At 46.7% G+C, this 21925-nt stretch overlaps 1 protein-coding gene across 4 annotated transcripts in view; it reads left to right on the top strand.

The window, feature by feature from the left end:
* The window catches only part of FNIP2 (folliculin interacting protein 2), a 459542-nt gene that overhangs the window by 290828 nt on the left and 146789 nt on the right, over positions 1-21925 (top strand). For 2 of the 4 annotated variants that reach the window (XM_078676999.1, XM_078676998.1), the window contains exon 7: positions 10108-10197. The exons of the other annotated variants lie outside the window; for them this stretch is intronic. In XM_078676999.1, coding sequence (XP_078533125.1) covers positions 10108-10197 — 90 coding nt within the window. The remainder of the gene's footprint in view (positions 1-10107; positions 10198-21925) is intronic. 4 annotated transcript variants of the gene reach the window in all.

Genomic DNA, 21925 nt, shown 5'->3' on the forward strand with positions numbered 1-21925 from the left:
TCTGAGCGAGTTTTTATACAGTTGTTGGGTATCCTAAAAATACTTTTGGCGATCCTTGTTTGGTAACAGAACGCAGGCCTTGTCTGTGGAGTCATAAATATGGGCCCTGATAGCAAATGCAGGTGGGCCTCGACCTTGCGTGGAAACAGTGGGGGCCAGTGGGTAACTTGTCCAGATGTCTGACATTCGGTGTCCGTGCTCACGGTGTGTACTGTGGGTGCTATGTCCTGATTGGCTCTATGTTCCTAACTCCGTATGGCATCTGACTTTATGATGTTTTCGGAATGCGTGCACTCCTCCAGCCATGTGTGCTTTTTTGAGGCCTCTCTCCCTGGACCATTGTGGCGTTGCTGCGCTTATCTGGGGGAAGGACTTAAAGTTCCTGTTAACTTGTTTGGTTACTTGCCACCGAACCTGTGATGTCAATCAGTAACTTCAGGCCTACGTCTCAGAGCCTGCCTGACCACGTATTTCTGAGTTTGGGTTGATGGAGAGTTCATAATGGGCAGGTTTGTTAATAGTGATGCGATTTTGCTCGTATATGCGATAATTGTGATAGAATGCACACCTAGTACTCAAGTTTTAATGTTTTTTGACGAGTATTCATGGGGAAAAAAAATTGCGTGCTGATTTGTAACGTGCCTTGTCCCAGTGGCACTGGCTGATAATTTCAAATTTTATAGTATGTGATGTCGCTCCAACTACAAGCCGCACAGCAAAGTCATGAAGTATTCAAATGAATACTTTTGAAGTTAGATGCTCCGTTTTAATATTTTTGAATTCAAGAACTTTTTAGACACATTTTCACTGCTTTCTCCATTCCCATTAAAAGTAACATGATTTCCAATTCTTTTAATACTTTGAAGTGCTGAGAAAATGCCCATCCGGGCCTTTTTAGGTCGAGCCTAGCGCAGGAGCATGCGCTGCTCTAGGTAAAATGACCTCTTGGAATCACTCTGGACTTCCGGTCTAGGGCTTGCGGTTACGAGCAACACGAGTGCGCGCGCACCACTCGCGGGACGCTGCAGCTGCATTCCTCGCTCGTGTTTTGTAACTGCATGGCTTAGGCCGGAAGTCCAGAGGACGCTGCAGCGCTTTCGCTCCACCAAGCCAATGGCATTGCAGAGCCACCACCTCACACACTGCCTTCTGTGAACACCTCTTGTTTCTCAATTGGGTTGTGGGAGAGCATGCCATAACTACCGATTTTTTTTTTTTTTTTTCTTCTTCAGATTTAAGAGCCTGCACTACAGACATATTATTTATTCTCCCCGTAGCGTTTTGGGATTCTTCAGGAGCGCTATTTCGCAGCAGAGCAAGGTCCTATTTCTTTATTTAGCTGCTTAAAAAGTGAGACAACAGAATTTTTTTAAAGAAAAAATTAGATTTCACCCTTTTGCCCAAAACAAGATTGTTCCCTCTCTCTCACTACATATGTGTGTGTATACGTATATGTATGTATATATATATATATATAGACACCCCCCACACAGTTGGCATGCCTGAATTACTTACTCGGAAATGTAATTACTCATTACAAATTACAGCGGGTAGGAAAGGGTAATTCAGAGAGAGGCTGTTAAGTTTGATACAGTAAGAGTACTGTGCACAATCCACGTGCAAGTGATTGGCATTGGCCGGGTAGCGTTTTTGTTTTTTTAACCTAGAGGTGTGTCCTGGAGACGTGTGAAGTGTCGAAAGGCTTTGTCACGGATTATGTAATGCTGGCCAGAGAACTTGATAATTTCAAGCATTTTTTTCTGCTTTGCAGATTGTTTTGCCCCCTCATGCTGTCGCTCTCCCTTTTGCTTGCTTCCCTCTCCTCCACTGATTCAAGTTGTCAGTTTTCTGCTGACATCACTCCTCTCATGACGCTTACTGGATGTCACATGATGGTTTTTAGTGGCTAGGGGTGCAGAGTTGGTGATTTAACATGCACCACATGCATTTTAAGATTGTTACTTTGTAATAAACAAGTGACGTTGAATAAGAGTAGCTATTTAAGCTTTGGCAGAGTGGTGAGGCGTGCCGTGCTTATCCAAGCATAGTACCTACTAAACCAGCTGCATGCATTTTACTAGTGTTAGAGTCTTGGGGCTTTGAGCAGGACTATGTAAAACATGCCTAAATATATTTTTATTTAAATGGATTGCGCTTGGGGGTCGCCTCTTTGGCTGCCAAGCGTGATGTTGCTCGGAGGTGGCACTCTCCACAAGCCCCCTCTTTGGTGGAGTGGAGAGGGGGCTGGACGGCTGCTCCGAATAGGAGAAACCTAATTACGTTGTTCGGGCTGTTCGCAAAAACACAGAGGATATGTGAGGAATATTATGGTTTGGACCTCTAACTGTAGAGGAAGACATATGTACTGTGGTACTATTGCGTTAACGATGGTATAATGTTTAAAATGGACATGTATAAGAACAAAAAATGTTTAATAAAAACACTCAAATTTCGTTACCCTGCACATATCATAATATTTTTTTTAACGTGTGCCTCTTCATTTGTTTCTTCTGGTCTCTATTTTATTGTGAGATTGCTGTGATGTTTTGTTCCCTTTGCATTATGGTACTTGTAGTTCTATATTTATAACGGAAACGTGGGCATCTTAGTACAGAGGTATCCTCCGCAGCAAGGCAGCAGTCTGATTTATGGTTGTATAATTGTGGGACTACTGTGAGTTTAGTAGGACCGGGTAGAGGTGTATTGTTTCAGGTCAACATTATGTAGATGTGTGTCTGGTAACTTTATCCTGACACATGTCTCTTATACAGATGAAGTGACCTGTAGCTGAGAACTCCGGATCCAACATCTGCATGCCACATGGTCAGGGCCTATTGAGTAGGTCCTGGTCTCCATCCAGTACTACTGCTACCGCGTGCACACTCACACATGCACAAACACCCTCTCCCTCTCCCACAAAAGGAAAGCACGGTTAAGAGTTAAGAGTGTATGGGCATACCAGTGGGGATAATGTACTGCATTGCTAAACACTTACATGGTCCCAAAGGCGAGACCTATTGGCTATGCCAATGCTTGTTCTGGCATGTAAGGAAACAATGTTTGTCCTGGGCTGCCTTATTTGCATAAACCCATTGCATTTCCAGCATGGTGGACCTTCGTCAGGGGTAACTGCAATGTTAAAAACGAACATCAGTGTTCTACGAACATTGTCATCAAACAAAACACGGGTAATAAAAATAAAACAAATATTTAAACCCTTTGTTATATGCTCCAGTGTAGGAGACAAGACAGCCCGTTTCGATTACACAACCCTTTGTTTAATGGAATCTGCACCAGACCCATCCCCTCCAATCTCCTGAAGAACCAAATAAATCAAAAATCGAAACTTTAAAATATACTACATCCAAAATTAAATGCTCCCCTTTATCTCCTAATAAACAACCATAAAGAAACATCTAAATATCAACACCGTGGAAGATTCCTAATATTGGAAAAAACTTGCAGGTACTAAAGATTTAGTTTTTAGATTTATTTGCGGAATTCCATGGAAGTTACGTACAACCTCAGTGAGATTCTGCAGAGTTCTCGGAGCGGCGGAATTCTGGTCTGTGGCACTGCTCGCACTGATTTTTAGCACCAGGAGCTTATCCTGCACTGTAAAATCCGCTTGAACGCCACGACGAAGTGCATCAGAGGCGCTGCTTCTTTTTGCTGCTCGTGTAGATTTTCTACTCGAGCTGCAGATTTTGCAAAGTGAGCTGCAACTTTCTCAGCGTGAGTAGTAATGACCTACCGTGACCGCTGCATTGAGCTATCTCGCCAAGAGGCGATCTAACACTCGTTTTTTAGGTTTCGCCTGGGGCACGGAGCTTTAGCTCCGCCCCCAGGAGAAATCTTTAGTTTTGCAGTTTGGGGGACTTGAATCCGCCCTCTGTTCCATTGGCTAGCTCCATAAATGGAGGCTAGCCATTGGAACAGAGATCTGTCCGTCATGGCCGGACCAGATTCGTGGGCGTTCCTGCATTTTTTTTGCTCTCCACCCTTTTTGCACCGTCGGTGGACGGGGTTTCGTTTTTTTTTTTTGGTGTTTGTTTTCCTTATTTCATGCCGACCACGGCCGCCGGAAGAAGTCCAGGTGAGTGCGTTCCTACCCCCCCCCCCCCCGCTGTCCGTGTCTTTCCCGCCCCCCTCCCGCTTCCTCGGATGAGGACTGCAGTGAAGCGGAGGCAGGCTGCTCCACCAGAACCTCGAGACAGCAGGGCATTGCCAATGGGTACCACGCCGCAGAGGAGGCGTGTGCCCTCGGGCACGGCGCGAAGCAGCCTGAAGGTGCTATAAACAGAGGAACCCAAGAAACCGCATTCAGCCAAACCTCTTACCGCGTGTCCCCGCGCACCTTGTTAAACCCGCGAAGATTTTCTTTAAGTAAAGGATGCTCCGGACCACTAGAAAGTCTTCGATAGATAGCTCTGGCGTCATCTAGCGACCATATTGGGGATTATAATCCCGACAAATACAGCTAGTTAGCTCTCCGGCTCCGTCCGGGGGACATGGCTTTATCCTCACTCCCCCGCAGGTTTGGTACGTCCGTCCCCACGTGATACATGAGCCTGCCCTAAATCGTTACGTTTAATGGAAAGTAGCTGCTGTCTTTTACAAGCTTTGGGGACAGTGGCTGACGTTGCAGACACCTGGCTGGGTTTGGTAAGTGGCCCCTGCTTGGGGTGTGTTGAGACGTATGTCTTTGAAGGTATGCTACTGTCCCTCCGGGTGAGTAGGGGAGGAGAATTTGTGCTGCCCGAGGTCACATGAAGATTACAGCTCACATTAACGATAAGAAATTATGACAGCAGAGAACACGCACTGCACGGGCATCTGAATATCTGTGCAAAACACCCAGCCCTCCTACTCATGAGTATAGTAATGCTTTGCATATATTTTACACACATACATGGTTATTCATATTGCAAGATGAGCTGTATGTTTTCGTTCAGAAATTTAAAAAACTGGCAATTTTTCATCTAGCCGTTCCTACATTTTCACACTTCCGATCTAGACGGGTGACTATTGAAGCCAAAATATCTTATTTTTATCCCCCTTTTTCTAATCAAAACCTTCCCCACTTCAATGCAAGTAAATGGTGAAATTGCATTCGCCCTTTCCCCCCGATGTCCAGCCCAAATGTTGGCATGCATTCGTTCTGTTAATTAACAAAAGTTGCCGAAACATTGTAATAATCCAAAACCGACACATTTCACTTAAATTACACAACCACAGCATCTCCAAAGAAACTGCTCAGGACCTTGCACATTATCTTAGACGACATGCCACATTATATAATCATATCACTGTTGATATGATATTGTCGAGTTGTAACTACTTTAATGGTTGTTGGAAGGGCGGAGTATGACTTTCAGCATCTACAAGTTTTTGTAACGAACGTATAGAGAAGATATTATATATGTTCGTTTTCTACCCATTTGCTTTGCCTTATGACCGGTTGGATCAGACTTTAACAGCTATTTTATGGCATGCTTATGTTGGCAAAGCACTGCAATATTGGGGTGGGTGTGCGTGGGGGTGGGTAGGCTCCAATTGTCTTTATGGACATCCGTGAATTGGAAAACTCCCTGTGCCACCTCCGGTGAAAGATGTTGAACATCGTGCATGTCCCTTTCAGTTGTCAGGTCAACTTGGTCTGTCTCCAAACAGTGTAGTTCCACTTAAGGGAATTGAGCCAGCACATCGATCCATTGTTTGCTGTGCTGATTGTTGAGGTTGCTTTTGTTTCCTTAAGTCGCATGCGGCAAACGGGATAGCCCAGAGAGGGGTGTTGTTCTTAAAGCCCACTTCACTTGTCAGAATATTCCAAGTCAAAAGAACACGATGTTTTCAATTTTGGGTTTATATTTGACACAGCCCAAGTCTATCAATAATTGGAGAAATATTTTTAAACTAAAAGATTAATTTTTAATCATTTTTTCTCTTTTTTGGTTTTAATAATGTATCATGGAATTGTCATTCATAATTAATGTATCAAATATTCTATTGTATACATCATATACACACAGTGATATTTACTAACCCTTTTAAAAAAAATCGAGATTAAAAAATATGTTTTTGATATCATAACAGTCTGTTGTACTAATTGTTGTTTTATTCCTTGTTTATTCATCATATGTTGTTCACAAAATGTGTTGCAAATTAGCCAGTTCCTTGTAGCTAAAGTCTGCCTGGGTGTATACTTTTTCAAAAAAAAAAAAGGGTTTATATTTAACAAAATGGTGTAATAATCTCAACAAAGTAAATGAAGACAACAGTCACTCGAATGCACTGACTAAGATATTAAATGAGAACACAAAACGATTACAATGGCAGTGGATCGATCTAACTTCCTTGTTCATCTCCGACAGGGTAAACATTTTGTTGCAGATTGAGTCCAGCAAGTTTCAAATGTGTCTACAAGCTTCAGCTATGATACCGAGCGCTCTAGAATTGCACAGTAGGAGTTTCCAAAGTACAGCAACTCTGATATGACACAAACAGTCTAATTTTGTGGATGCAAATCTAGGGCATTGAGATTAGAATTGAATATTTTTCACCCCGAAGATACTTGTATCACACTAGGTAGTACTAGTAGGTAAAAGACTTACAAGAATATTGTTATTTCTGCTTTCAATGTGCGGTGTAATTAAAGTTATGAGTTGACTCCTTGCAATCATGGACACTTTTTAAAAATGATGCCCATTCAAGCAATACCACATTCTAAAAGTGGTAGTCCTGGTTGCACTGAATTCAAGCAATTTCACAAAAGTGCTGATTCACAGTACTTTGTCAAAAAACTTTTCCATGGTGTTAACCACTATTCCGGTAAAATAAAATGTATGTATATATTTTCGTTTTGTAAATAAAAGGGTTTCAGCCCTTTCATGGTCCCTCCCAGTTGCAATTTGGAAAGAGTAGCAAGTGCTATTTTAAGAGTCAGTAATCATTTTCCTCACAGGGCTTTTGTACATTACAAAAAAGCACCTTTACAGTTGTAAACCTTTTGCAGATCACAGTATTTGCGAGCTCACGGGGGCTTTATACATCTAGGGACTGTTGCACCCTGGGGTTTTCCCATTCTGTGTCTACGGGAAAATGTGTTGGTATATATGTGTCCTTGTTTCTTGCCTGACAGTGGCCAGAGTTCATTAGGAAACCAGTGCTGCTTTTAAGGCTGTACATGTTGGTACAAAGAACAGTGTAGTAAGACTCATTTAGACCTGTTTTGTAGTTGGGACACTGAAGATAAAATATTGCATCAACTTCAAGGGTCGAGTGCATTACTCTTGGGTCCAGAGAATAAGTTAGGAGACCTATTCGTCTGACAATATTTTTTAAAGATTTTTGTATATCTGAAATGCTGCGAGATTACCGTTGACACTCCTGATTGTTAATTATCCCCTGGTTAGTCCTTCAGTTTCCCTTCATAGAAGTGAAAGTGACCTTTGATAATGTATGTAAACATTTAAAGTAGTTTTCACTTCGTAAAATGTTTTGTAATGCTGGAATCATTAGAGTTATTTTAGTTTAAAACAATTGTCTCATTGTTATTTTCACTATTCGCCATCATGGCTTTTTTTAATAATAAGTACAACAGTAAAATATTTTATGGCTTTTTTTACTATCATTCTTTATCCGAATCTAGAAGTAGTGCTGCACCCCCCCCACCCAATCAGTGATAGTCCGTTGATAAGATACCAGAGTGATATGCTTGCGTTCTTGCATCTGTACATGTACTGTGCACCAGGGCTTTAAGTGGGATTAAAAAACTGTGGGGTCTCTCAAAGGGGCGTGGCAGTGTAATTAGTGTAATGTAGTGTAATGCCGCTACAGGAGAGAGAAAACTGGACACTATTACCAAATCTACTTGAAATGCCTGTTGACTCAACCCCAGACGGATCTTTTCTTTGGGAGTCCGACCTCTCGCCCGTTTGTCCTCCACCGGCCTCTGCCACAAATATTTGGCTGTTTTTCACTTTTCTCTGGCGCCCGTGAAGCCTGCGCCTATTGCTAGATTAATCAGTCTTTTCGAAGAAATTCGCCCCTGGGCGCATTTCTTAAATGTTTCCCAACCTCGGGGCGCACAGAGGCAGCCGGCTCACGAGCGTGCATGTGCGCAGGCCGCTCTCACAACAGGGTGTGCCCAGTACTTGCCTGGATCGGGGGTACGAGATTGCGTGAAGATACAACCTGAGGTGAGCAGTAACCCCCCCCCCCCCATGTCCCCTCCCGTCGGAGCTGGGATCGAGAGTCTGCGGGCGTGCGGTCTAAGTTTGGAGTGGGCTAAGTAACTGCTTCTGGAGGCCACACGAGCGCCTCGTTGTGCAGTGAATAAATAGCATATAAAGAGCCCGGGCCTACGTGAGGTGCACTGGTCCTGCCAGCAGGGGGAGTCTGGAGCTGGTGACTGTGGCGGCTGCAGTGAAGGCGGGCCCCTGTGTACCCAGCGCAGGAGGTGGTGAGTGCGGCGCGGCCTAGCACCAGTTAATGGTGGCAGAGGCGGATGCAGGCCGGGTGCGGGCGGCGTCCCGTGAGCTGCAGAAAGGTGCTAGGGGGCGTGGGTGGCGCCGGAATTGACTGCATGCTGCTCTTGGAATTATGCTCTGGGGCTCTGTGTGTGTGGGTGTCTGGCTCTGTGTGGGTGTCTGGCTCTGTGTGGGCGTCTGGCTCTGTGTGGGCGTCTGGCTCTGTGTGGGCGTCTGGCTCTGTGTGGGCGTCTGGTTCTGTGTGGGTGTCTGGTTCTGTGTGGGCGTCTGGCTCTGTGTGGGTGTCTGGCTCTGTGTGTGTCTGTCTGGCTCTGTGTGTGTCTGTCTGGCTCTGTGTGTGTCTGTCTGGCTCTGTGTGTGTCTGTCTGGCTCTGTGTGTGTCTGTCTGGCTCTGTGTGTGTCTGTCTGGCTCTGTGTGTGTCTGTCTGGCTCTGTGTGTGTCTGTCTGGCTCTGTGTGTGTGTGGGTCTGACTCTGTGTGTGTGTGTCTGAGACTGTGTGTGTGTGTCTGACTCTGTGTGTGTGTGTGTGTATCTGACTGTGCGTGTGTGTGTCTGACTCTGTGTGTGTGTCTGACTCTGTTTGTGTGTGTGTGTGGGTCTGACTCTGTGTGTGTGTGTCTGGCTCTGTGTGTGTGTGTCTGGCTCTGTGTGTGTGTGTCTGGCTCTGTGTGTGTGTGTCTGGCTCTGTGTGTGTGTGTCTGGCTCTGTGTGTGTGTGTCTGGCTCTGTGTGTGTGTGTCTGGCTCTGTGTGTGTGTGTCTGGCTCTGTGTGTGTGTGTCTGGCTCTGTGTGTGTGTGTCTGGCTCTGTGTGTGTGTGTGTCTGGCTCTCTGTGTGTGTGTGTCTGGCTCTCTGTGTGTGTGTGTCTGGCTCTCTGTGTGTGTGTGTGTCTGGCTCTCTGTGTGTGTGTCTGGCTCTCTGTGTGTGTGTGTCTGGCTCTCTGTGTGTGTGTCTGGCTCTGTGTGTGTGTGTCTGGCTCTGTGTGTGTGTCCGGCTCTGTGTGTGTGTGTGTGTGTGTGTATTTGTGTGTGGGGCTCTGTGTGTGAGCAATGCCAATAGCTCTAACTTTTCCAAAGGCGAAACCATTGCATTGTAAATGCTTGTTCTCACTCGCGCTCGCCAACTTAACAGTGGCGAGCCGTGCGAGAAAAACTCCGTCCACACAGTGGTTAGTGGAGTTTTTGCCAAACTCTAAGCTAAACTCCGCCAGCAGAGCGTAGAGGAGTTTATCTTCCACTCCTACTTAAGAGGTGTACCAACTGAAGCCATGCTTGAGGGGCTGGGAGGGAACGTAATTACATTCTTGAAGAGGGCGTTTATCATGTTGCAATAGAAGATTAATGGTGGATAATCCGCCTTCCAGTACTTTCAAATTAGCCATGGACGTTCCACGGAAGACTCTTTGATTTGACGGCTTTCCTTCCATGATTGCTCTTCTGAATTTATGCTGGCTGACCTCTTGGAGTAAACAGAAAAACTACATAACTTCAACGATACCATAAATGTAAACGCCATTGAAAATGTATTTAATTTCAGACAATTCCAGTTGTGCCATCTTTGAACGTCTCTGTGTCCCTTTCTTCCCCCACACTTGTCCCCCCTGCTTGCTGTTCTAGGTTTGCTGCATCTGTGCAGTAGCAGGCTGCGGCTCGGTGTCCCTGATGGGGGTCCCCTCCGCCTGGTGCGCAGCGCCTCTTGCTTTGCAGGTTTGTGTGGAGGACTCAGCTCGGCGTGACCCACACAATGCAGTGCCTTTTCGGCTGCCCCTGGTTTCTGGCATGAGGTTCCATAATAATCGCTCTGTGGAAATAGAAGGGCTCAGGGTCTGTGTGTATTCGTTGGGGAGTATCTTCCATACTCAGTCCACAGCGCTGCATCTCTCCACAGTGGTGCTAACAGATGGTCTCCTGGGTCTGGCTGCACGGCGCCCGCGAGACACTGAGCCCTTGCGTTTCTTAAGAGGATTCATGGCTTGCCTTGCTCATCTTGTGCTGGTGTGCAGTTCCTTTCCTATCCACTGGTGTTTCTTTCCCTGTGTTGATCCTTTGAATCTATTTTGAAGCAGCTGCCCCGCGGAGTCCTAAATCTAGGCCACATTGTAGGGCTGAGCCGTCTCCGAGAGCATCTTTGATGCCCCGAGGATGTCCTGGCCGCGTGCTGCTGCGTCAGAGTGCATACGATTAGCTTAGTCACGATGGCAGAGTGCCCGGCTGAGGGTAATCCTCGGGTATTTTCGTCTCCGCTCAAGGGTGTCCACTGGAGACCGAGGTCACGCTGCCGGCTAACTTCCCAGATCTTGCATGTTACAGCGCATGCTAACTGAAGACCAGACTGTGACACTACTAACCACGTAGAGGGACACTGTAGTGGTGGTTTTTCTGTTGAATAAAGTGGAAGGGCGAGATTTTGATCGATACCTTATCACTATTGATCTAAACCCCGATCTGGTCGACTGAACCTTTGTTGCCTGTCATTGAAGGAAGAAAGTGCCTCTGTTACCAAGCTAGTTCACCCAATAAAGGACCCCGCTCCAAAAGATCACAAACAACTTCTAGCTTTCAAAAGTTTATTGTAAGGATAGGATAAGCTGCAAATACAGGCATCTCAGAATGAGATTCACGAGATACACAGGTCCAACTACATACATGTGCTCTCTGAAAGCCCTCAGACGAGCAACGGAAATTACTAACACAAGTTCTAAGAATAATAAAGCTATCAGCATTGACGCATATCTCTCCTTCATTTAAGTTGGAGGAAAACACACAGGTTAGGCTGTCCCTACCCTGCTCTAGATGGTATCCCTACTTAACTAAATCCCAACCTAACAAAGGTGTCAGCAGTGAATGACCCCCAAGGGAAGTCACTCACTCTTAGTCTCTTGGTGAAAACCTATAGTTCTCCAGTCATGACCCCTCTCTGCCTACCCATCCGCTCTCTAAAGGGTCCTCAGGTATCTGCTCTAACTCCACCCAGGGGTGCTGTCCCTAATACAAAACAGTCAACAACATTTGAGACGCCCCTCATGAGACGCCCCTCACGTGGTGTAGCTTCTGGCTTTTTCCATGCTGCTTTGTATTGGGCCTCATACGTTGGAGTTGACCTTGCTTCTCAGACTCTTCTCCGGCCCGCTGATACCCCTTAAACATTCCAGAACCCTCCTCCATGTCTGGGCCGTCTCCTGAACAGACCTCTATTCATTTTATTTATAATTGGATTCCCCCTTTTCTCTTGCAGACAGACATCTGCAGCCAAGATCCCAACTCTCATAGACTTCCAAAAAGGTTCGCAACATTTCTTGGCCCAGACATGTACGTGTAAACCAACGTTAAAACAATTCAGGCCTACAGCATTTCTCATAATGATTATAGCATTCAACTTCTTCATTAATTAAAGCATGTTAATACTCTTATTCTATTATTCAGTAAACACATCTATAAATCATGGCCCATTAATGCAATGACCAAAACATTAGTACAATCTATATCGTGAAAGGAAACACCTTCCCCTTCCCTTCTAGCTCTGGCCCTGAGGCCTACCACATTCTGCGTTTAACCACATGCCATCTTACATTTTAGCAGCTACACGACATGGATTCAGGAATAATCGCATCTAATAAAATCATATAGTGTCACACATTTCTGTATTAGTTCCACTTCTACTTAAATCTCTACATTAGCTATACATTCAGAATATAATTGCAGATACTATTAGCACTCATGGCATTTCTCCTCATGATTTGTGCTTACTACAGGTAAGTGTGATGCACTCATACATTTAGGTCAGTTTGCGCTCTCTCAGTTCCCCCCTTTGATGACCTCTCGGGGTCATCACTAACATTTAAACTGCAGTTATTGCTAGCATAACTTGTCTCTGCGCTTCCAGAGCCCTCAGACTCCGGTACTGATTATCTTGTATGGCAGCCAATCTCTGCAGCTGCTCTCTTTGGGCCCTTTCTGACCTTTTTGCTCTGTACCATTTGAATACCCTCACCAACCCCCACAATACGATCCCACAGATCAATATTATGATGATAGGTTTTAGTATATACCACACAAAGCTTTTGCCTAGGGTGGAAATCCACCCTCCAACTTCACTCATTCCGTGGCCCACCTTTTCCCAGACATTTTCTCTACTCAAGTCTTCGATCTCCTTGTGAATATCAGTTATGTTCCTAATAACTTTCTCAAGGGGCTTCGAATTGTCTGGAATGTAAGTACAACATTCCTGGACCTTCAAAGCCTTACAGACTCCGCCCTCTTTTGCTAGTAGGACGTCTAACGCAAGACGGTTCTGAAGAACCATAGCCCTTATCGATTGCATCTCTCCTTCTACCAGCATTAAGGACTGAGCAGTGCTGGCAGACAACCTGTCGACGACTGTTGCCAGTCGTCTAATTTTAACATCATTAAGGATTAGTCCCATAAGAGGGAACATAGCTCCAAAGACATCTCCAACCATTTCTGCATCTCCTACATCTCTCCTTCCCCTCGATGATGTCTTGCCCTCAATGATCTCTAAGTCTTGTGCATGATATATTTTGGGGAAGACAATTGCTAGGTAACATGATCCATACCAGTTGTCAGGTAGTCTCACGTAGGCATTTCTTCCACATACAAAATACACATTTGGAATCACTTGCATTCCCTTCAGGAAATCTTTAGTATAGTACTCTATATTGAAAGCATGTTCACAGTCGACTTCTCCCACGTATACATTTTCATAATACGTTTTGGCTCGGTGAAGACATAGCTTTCCTCTCTGCGTCTTATCTAAAGCTATTGGACCACTACTACCTTTTCTCTTGTGTGCCTTCTCTTCCTCGGTCCAATCTGTTTTCCATTGTCCTGATTTTTTCAAAATCTTTTGTCTCCTGTAACGATCATCCACCTGCCCTATGAACTTCTTCTCGACTTCTGACACCTTGCATGTCAGGTTATTTCTACGGGCATGTGAAGTATCTAAGGTAATCCAAGGAATGAAGAACTTGGCCAATCTGTCTTCACTCTTCCAGTAGTCCCATTTGTTCATCTGCTTATAATTTGGGACTTCTGGCAACACTGAATCATAGTTGGAGAAATAGTATTCAAAACTATCTCTCTCATAAAATATACTAAGCAATAAGCTACATGTAATGCCATATGTCAGCGGGAGGTGATGATATCTAATGCCTTCATCTACAGACGCCGGCAACTGCATGCAGACGTAACAGTCCTTAACCTCCATGGCATCCACGTATTCATATAAGAGTTTAGCATAAGCATTTGACCTAAAGTCTCCTTGGGACTCATCTATGTGTAACCTGCGGGCTTCTGCAGCTAATAACGCTTTCTCTTGAGTGTTTTCCCTTTTCTCACCAGCAACAGTGGGTGTAAGCGTTTCTACAGATTTCACATCAGTTACCTTCGCCTCTTCCTCATGTCCCTTTACATAAGAAATTGTTACCACTAAAGCTATCAATATTATCACTCCTACTATTAGTGTACCTATTATACATTTAGCTCTGCGGTTCTGGGTGCCGGCTTCCATTTCGTCAGACAATATGGCTCTCTCTTATCTTAGCAAAAAGTTCTTTTCTTCTCGTTCCTTTACAGTCTCTTTTTAATCCTTTTGTCTTTAGAATCCACACAACTGGAAGCTGACAACCTTCTTCGCAAAAGTCCTTTAACAGTTCAATAAAGACAACCCTAGCCCTTCTCCATCAACTCAAGGGAAGTTCCCTAATATTCTCTGCTTCCTGGGCGCTAGGTAATCTTCTTTTTCTGCTCGCTTTATTTACAAAGTCCTTTAAGCATCTACTATCAGGTTTGTGCCTGCAGCTTCGATAGCAAAGTTCAGTATTTCCAAACGAAGATTGTGCTCTTCATGGGCTGTTATCGTTGTACCAAAGTCGGGGAATTGCAATTCTGAGAGAAACATATGTTTTAACTTGCTGAGGCGGGGAGGTCTGGGGAGCATGAATGTTAGTGACCCTTCTTGTTCGACTCCGGGTACCAACAGTCGTATTTCCACGGTGACGATGGGCTCAGAACTGGACACCACCACCGCTCGGATCCTCCCCGTCTCCTGTTTCACAGACATTTGTCGCCAGATATGTCCACTCAGGGGTGGAGTATCTTCTACTAGGCACACGCACTCTTCTTGACCTTCTTCGGTCCGGTGCTTCAGCGCCCTGAACACCTTCTTCCGGGTCTGAGTCTTCTGATATCGGAGGAAGGGTTATCTCTGGAGTTGACCTCAAGCTAGAGCTCCTTCTTTGCGGCCAATTAGCTTCTCCACGTGCCCTTCTACTCCTTCTCCTTCTTGTCTGTTCTCGCTCTCTGTCAGACCTGTCAGTGTCTGACTCGTACTCCCAGCTACTTTCTCCTTCTGTAGCGTCGTCTGTTTCGCTGTTGTACTGACCGTCCTCAGCTTGGTCAGACTCGTTCCCTGCTTCCGCTGGCACCTCTACAGCTTGGCTAGCCCCCTCTATGGCTTCTCGGTCCTCTGTTGGACGTCTATCCGAGAGAGGAGCTGTTTCTTCCAGAGGTGCTGGAACCCTTCGCGTATGTGACGCGTGGATCCAATTGGGCAGGCCTCCCACCTTCACAGCCGTGTTCGTGATCAGGATGATCTGGAAGGGCCCACGCCAACGAACATCCAGGCAGCTTCTTCTCACATGTTTTTTCACCAGGACCCAGTCCCCAGGGTACAGGTCATGGCACGGGCCCTGGCACGATGGAACCTCGGCAGCCTGCACCTGAAGGGACACAGAACGAATGGCGTCAGACAGCCCCTTACAATAGTCCAGGATCATATCATCTGTGATATTTAACAGTGCAGTAGTTGGGACAGATGGCAGCCTCATTGCTCTCCCCATTAACACCTCATGTGGTGACAACCCCGTTCTTCTGTCTGGGGTACTACGAAGGCTCATGAGGACCAATGGCAGGGCGTCAGGCCAACTCAGGGTCGTTGAGGAACACACTTTTGCAATTCTGGCCTTGATCGTGCCATTGATCTGCTCCACAATTCCTGAGGCTTCTGGTCGGTAACTGCAATGCAATTTCTGATCTATGTTCAGAGCCGCACAAATCATCTTCACAAGCTCGCTGTTGAAATGCGTTCCCCTATCTGATTCCAAAAAGGCCGGCACCCCGAAGCGCGGAATGAGTTCCCTAAGCAGTAACTTGGCCACTGTGAGGGTGTCGCACCTACGTGTAGGGTATGCCTCAACCCATCTGGAGAATACACAAACAACCACCAGGACATAGCGGAGGCGGTTGCACCTCGGCATTTCAATGAAATCTATCTGCATTCGATTGAATGGACCTCCAGACCTTCCTATGTGACTCAGTGCAACTGGTGTTCTTTTTCCTACGTTCAGCTGCTGACAGGTCACACAACGCTGGCACACTGCTTCTGCTGCTATTCTAAACTTAGGATTGTACCAGGTCTGTCTAAACACTCTCAGCATAGCATCTCTCCCTAAGTGTACGGGACCATGTATGAGTCTGGCCATTGGACTCACCATCTCATTGGGCAACACTGCTCTGCCGTCTGCTGAGACCCAAAAATGGGACTCACCCATTACACATCCTGCCTTTTCCCATGTTTCTTTTTCAAAATCAGGAGCATTTTCTTGCATGTTTGACAGTTCATCCCAAGTATCAACAGTTTCCAATATCATGGCTAATTCAGTCCTTACATTTATTCCACCCACTTCCACCTCTGTGAAAGAGTACCCTTGCTCCGCGCAATACCGCGCAACTTCATCAGCATATCTATTGCCTTTCGAAACGAAGTCCTCATTTCTGGTATGTGCGGTGCACTTTACAACTGCGATACCTGCTGGGCATTGCAACGCCTCTAACAACAGGCGCACAAACTCTCCATTGCGAATGGGAGAGCCTGAAGAGGTCATGAACCCTCTTTGAGACCATAACTGCCCGTAATCATGAACCACCCCATAACCATATTGGCTGTCGGTGTATATGGTGACTCGAATTTGATTGCTTGCCAAGCAAGCACGTGTCAAGGCAATAATCTCGGCTACCTGAGCGGAGTGTACTCCTTCCAGGCACCCAGCTTCCACAACTCCAGTAATTGTACAAACAGCATAAGCTGCTCTCAACTGCCCAACTTCGTCTCTTACACATGAGCCATCGACAAAGAAAATTTCGTCTGGGTCGGTCAGTGGCTCATCTACGATGTCGGGTCTGGGTTTGGTGCATAGTTCAGTCACATCGAGGCAGTCATGGTCTGTACATTCATCATCATCCTCGATATCATTTGGGAGTGGCATCAAGGTGGCAGGGTTCAAAACAGAGCATCTCTTGAGGGTCACATTCTCTGCAGCAAGAATAACTTGCTCATAGCGCGTGAGCCTGCTGTTGGTCAGATGCTGTGTTTTGGTCCTGGTCATCAACAGTTCAACAGAATGGGGCACGCACACCTCTAACGGGTGCCCCATGACGATATTTTCACATCTTTCAATGCTGACACCCGTTGCAGCAACGGATTTGAGACATCCGGGCAACGCTGCGGCTACTGGGTCTAAAGTAGCCGAGAAATAAGCAACTGGTCTGCGGGCATTCCCATGGATTTGGACTAACACAGACAACGCGCAACCTTCTCTCTCACAACAGTAAAGCAAAAATGGTTTATTGTAATCAGGCATTCCCAATGCCGGAGCACGACACAGGTCCTCTCGCAGCTGTAAGAATGCCATCAAACAGTCTTTGTCCCATGGTACCGGATCGCTCACCTCCTTGTGCGTCAGTTTTTGCAAGGGCTTTGCTTTCAGTGAAAAGTTCGCGATCCACTGTCGGCAATAACCCACCATCCCTAGGAACATCCTGACCTCTCTCTGTGTCTTAGGCGCATTCATTTTCATGATCGCCTCTATCCTGTCTGGTGACACCTTTCGTTTGCCTTTCTCTATTCTGTGTCCCAAGTACTGCACTTCTGTCAGGCAGTACTGCAATTTTCCCGGGGACACCTTGTGCCCATTGGCAGCTAGGTGATTTAACAAAGCAATGGAGTCCTCCCTGCAAGCTTCTTCTGTTTCTGACGCCACGAGGAGGTCGTCTATGTACTGGACCAGAACTGACTTCTGGGGCAGCACTAGACTTTCAAGATTTTTCTTCAAAAGCTGGTTAAAGATCGATGGGCTCTCTGTATACCCCTGAGGAATGCGACACCATGTTAGGACGCGACCTTCCAGCTTAAATGCGAAAAGAAAATGGCTTTCTTCGTCCAGAGGGATCGAAAAGAAAGCCTGACAAAGATCAATCACAGTGAACCACTCAGCTTGGAATGGAATCTGAAACAGTATCACTGATGGATTCGGTACCACTGGACAACACGAAACGACTATGTTATTAATCTTTCGAAGGTCCTGTACTATCCGGAATTTCCCATTTGGTTTCTGCAGACCCATAATCGGGGAGTTGCATGGACTACCCACGATTTCTTTCAGTATTCCCTGTTTAATCATGGACTCGATCACGGGCTTTATGCCTGCAATCGTTTCTGGAGTCAATTTATATTGGGGTGTTCTTGGGAACTCAGCATGCGGTTTCACTACAATTTTCACTGGGTCCACCCCTTTGACCAATCCAATCTCTTCCCCAGTGAAGTCCCATACTTCTGGTGCCACTGTCTCTCTCAAGTCCCAGGGGAGCTCATCTACTGTCAAAGTAGGGTACAGCTCCACGCATATTCTTGAGTTTGCAACTTTGAAGTCTGCGTCATCATCATTGGTCAATACCTCCACTCCCTGAGGTGTACAGTATATTGTACAATTCAATTTACACAACAGGTCTCTGCCTAGCAGACACACAGGACTTGAATCGCAAACCACAAACTGGTGCTCATCGCTGTACTTCCCTATTTTCACCTGTACCGGTTCTGTCAATTGGCTGGTTATTCTCCTGTTTGCGACCCCCACCACTTGTATGGTCTCTCCAGACATGGGCAGGTCTGGAACTGCAGCTGATCTGATCGTGGACCTAGTGGCTCCTGTGTCCACCAGAAATGTCGTGGGGCACCCTGCTACTTCTGCTTCGACATAGGGTCCCCTCTGGTCCACCTCCAAGGCTGCCCCGAGGGTGCAGTCTTCTCTTTCCACTCTCTGTCCGGTTAATGGGTCCACATAATAGCACTCTTCTCCTTCTACAAACAGGGGCATCTGTCTATAGGTCTTACCCATATTCCCTACTCGAGGAGGTTGCGGGAACTGGGCTCGGGGAGGAGCCCCCCCCCCTTTGAGCACCTTTCCCTGGTATGGCGTCACCCCTCTTGTAGGCGCGCTCTGGACCTCTTCCTCCTCTATCTCTTGTTCTCCTATCTCTACATTGTAGGGACACTCGCGTTTCCAATGCCCCACCTCGTTACACTGGTGGCACCTAGTCGTTTTCTTCAAGGCAGCTATGTCTAATCTGGGTCTAAAGGTGGAACTCTCCTCATTGCCCTTGTTCTGACTGTACTGCTTCTTTCCTCCTGTACCTATTCCTTGCTGCTGTTGCTGCTGTCCCCCCTTTCCTGCTGCCTGCATCTGTACCACCATCAACTTTTCTTTTAGTTTCCTAGCCTTGGAGTCTATCTCATCACAGCAGTACCTGGCATACCTCAGTATTTCGTCTAGGGGTTTATTTTGCCAACAAATCGAGTGTTGCTGAATCATTAAACTAATATCCGGTCTCAGTCCCAGGACGAACTTGGACACGAATTGCCCTATGTCTTTTGGATCCATTACATCCAGGCCGCTATACTGTTTAAACGCCTTCAGCAATCTCTCGTAATATTCGTGGACGGTCTCTTTGGGTTCCTGTCTGGTTCGGTCTATTCTGACCCAATCTATGTCTTGCATTGGCACTTTCTCTTTCAGCCAAGTCATCACTCTCTCGAATTTTGCCATCACAATCTCGGACGGCCCATTAGTCTTAGCATCTCTCTCCGGCTCCGTTGTGGGCCACTCAGCGCTAACCTTGCATGCTGTCCACAGATCTCCTGGTACTACAATGTCGAACAGCGTGTTCAGATCTATCCATAGGACCTTTGAGATTTTTACAAATCTCTCGACTTGCTTGTACCACTCCACTGGGTTTTCCCGCAATTTGGGGAAGGAGGTGGTAAAAGCAGCTAAATCTCCCCTACTCCAAGGGACATGCACATAGTTCCCATTGGCGACTTCACGCAAAGGGTATGCTTCTATTCCCTGCAGCCTTCCTGGTGTCATACCAAGCGTGCTTCTCCTGACGGTCCCTTTCTTGGACCACCTCTCTTCCCACTTATCTAGTGCCCTCCATGTCCTTATTCCAGTGATCAGTTCCCTTATGTGCGTTTTCAGCCCAATCGTTCTCCTCTCATCTAGGTCTCGATCTGTGTAATGTAGCCTGTGGTTACCCTGTAATGCTTTGGTTCTTGACAGGTCCACCATATATTTGCCTGCTAGTTCGACTAACTTCTCATGGATTGCTCTCGCTTTTCGAGTGATGTCCTTTGCCATATACAGTATTTCATCCTGCTCATACATTTCTATTCTTTCTAAAGGCAGGGTACCATCTATCATGTCATCCAGGTCTGACCTTAAGCTGGCGACATCGAGTCTCTTAGCTTTTATCTCAGCTCGCAATATGTCTTTCGAAGGGGGCTCACTGGTCTCCCTACCATCCCAACTCCGAGCTCTACGTTTGGGCTCGGGAGAGTTAATGAGTGCTCTCCCTTGCTCCCATCTCTCCAAGTCCCATGCTCGGCCATCCGATCTTGGAAGGTGATGGAACACGGGCCTGTTACCCCCACTCTTGCTCTGCCCACTCTCTTCTTCTTCTCTCCTTTCACCGTACGCCTCTCTGTTATTTTCCCTCTGGTCGCTACTCTCCCTTTGCCTAGTATCGCTCAGTATCCGATACGATCCTTCCTGGTTCCCCATATTCCCTGGGCTGCGCTCATTTCCGTCATCACAGGGACTATGATGCGACCTCTCACAACTCCCATTCAGTTCTCTGGTGCCGGGCACACAGTGTGGACACTTAAAGCTGTTTCTGTACTCTTGCGCTCTCCTCTCCCCTTCACTGAGTATTGGGCGCGCCACCCCTCCACTCCCGGGGCCCCCGTTTTCCAGGTCTGTTCTATCCCCACTCCGGGCCCAATGGGTGACTCCCCTACTATCTCTCTCTCTCCCGTCCCACTCCGGGTTGCTCTCCCCAGCCCCGCAGTGAGTCCGAGCTCTGCTGTCCTGACTTTCCCTTTCAGCTTCTGCAGCTATGATGCTCTTGTGAGCCTCCACTGCCTCATCCCACTTCTTCATGTACTCATTTAGCTCTTGAAAGGATTTTCGTCCAGATCCCCTCAGATCCACTGGCCATCTAGGGCCCCCAGGGTCCCCTCCTGGATCCCCTGCTGTGTGCATCGGGGTGCTCCACTCTCTTGGTATCGGCATCTGACTTGGGGAATTAATCGTATCGTTCCTCCTTGCCGTCCCTGCTCTTTCTCTGTCCTTCCGTACCCGTTCTTCCCCTCTTGCTCTTTCTTGGTCATATATCGATATTATAGGACCTATGGTAACAGGTACCTGTAGTGCATCTGGTAATGCGTAGGATGTGGCGCTCTCCGTTTCCGGCGCTCTTTGTACCACAAACCTCCCGACTACCTGTTGCACCTGACTAGGCTGGGACAGCTCTTTCTTTGCCTCAGGATCCCACTCTGAACTGGGAAGCGGTCCATGCTCCCCTGCATTGCCCCCCTTTTCTCTTTCACTATGCTCGACCTCTCCCCCTGCTCTATTATACGGGGGTGGCCTGTCTGTCAATAATCTGTTTATCAGGCTGTCCTCTGTTTCGCTCTCATCATCTTCTTCTAGGGGGCTTTTATTTCCGGGCACCTCTAACACTGGGTACAGTTTATTTACTTCCATGTTATGCACTCTCCATCTTTTAGCATCCGCATCCCACCTGGCATCCTGCACTGCCCTTACCGATCGTTTCACCCTTTCTTGTCGTCTGTTCATATTTTTTTCATGCGCTGCCCTAATCCATGCATCAAGGGCTTCAAACCGGGTCGGTCTAGGCAAGGGTCTCATTGAGGTCATGACTGATTTTAATCGATGTAACACCTCTAATCTGAACGTCCCGTACTTCGGGAACGTCAGTTCCTCATTTCCTTCCGTAATCTTACTCCACTCTGATATCCAAAGGATCGTATGCAGCCCAACATTCACTGCCATGTAACGAGCCGGCGTACCCTCCGGCGGGGCTTCTTCCCCTTCATACGATCCCCGCTTCTCTTTTTTAAACGCCGCTCTCAGCCATTTAAAACACTTCATAATTATGCGCACAATATCCAGCCTCGCTACTCTGTTTACTTCCTGATGACAATCCACCAATCCTGTCGCGGCTTTGCTAACTTGGCCTATCGCAGCGCGGTCTTTCTCCGGTCGGCCAATCACAGAGCGAC

The sequence above is a fragment of the Lissotriton helveticus genome, chromosome 2_1, assembly GCF_964261635.1.
Source record: "Lissotriton helveticus chromosome 2_1, aLisHel1.1, whole genome shotgun sequence".
In the NCBI taxonomy this organism is placed as follows: domain Eukaryota; kingdom Metazoa; phylum Chordata; class Amphibia; order Caudata; family Salamandridae; genus Lissotriton; species Lissotriton helveticus.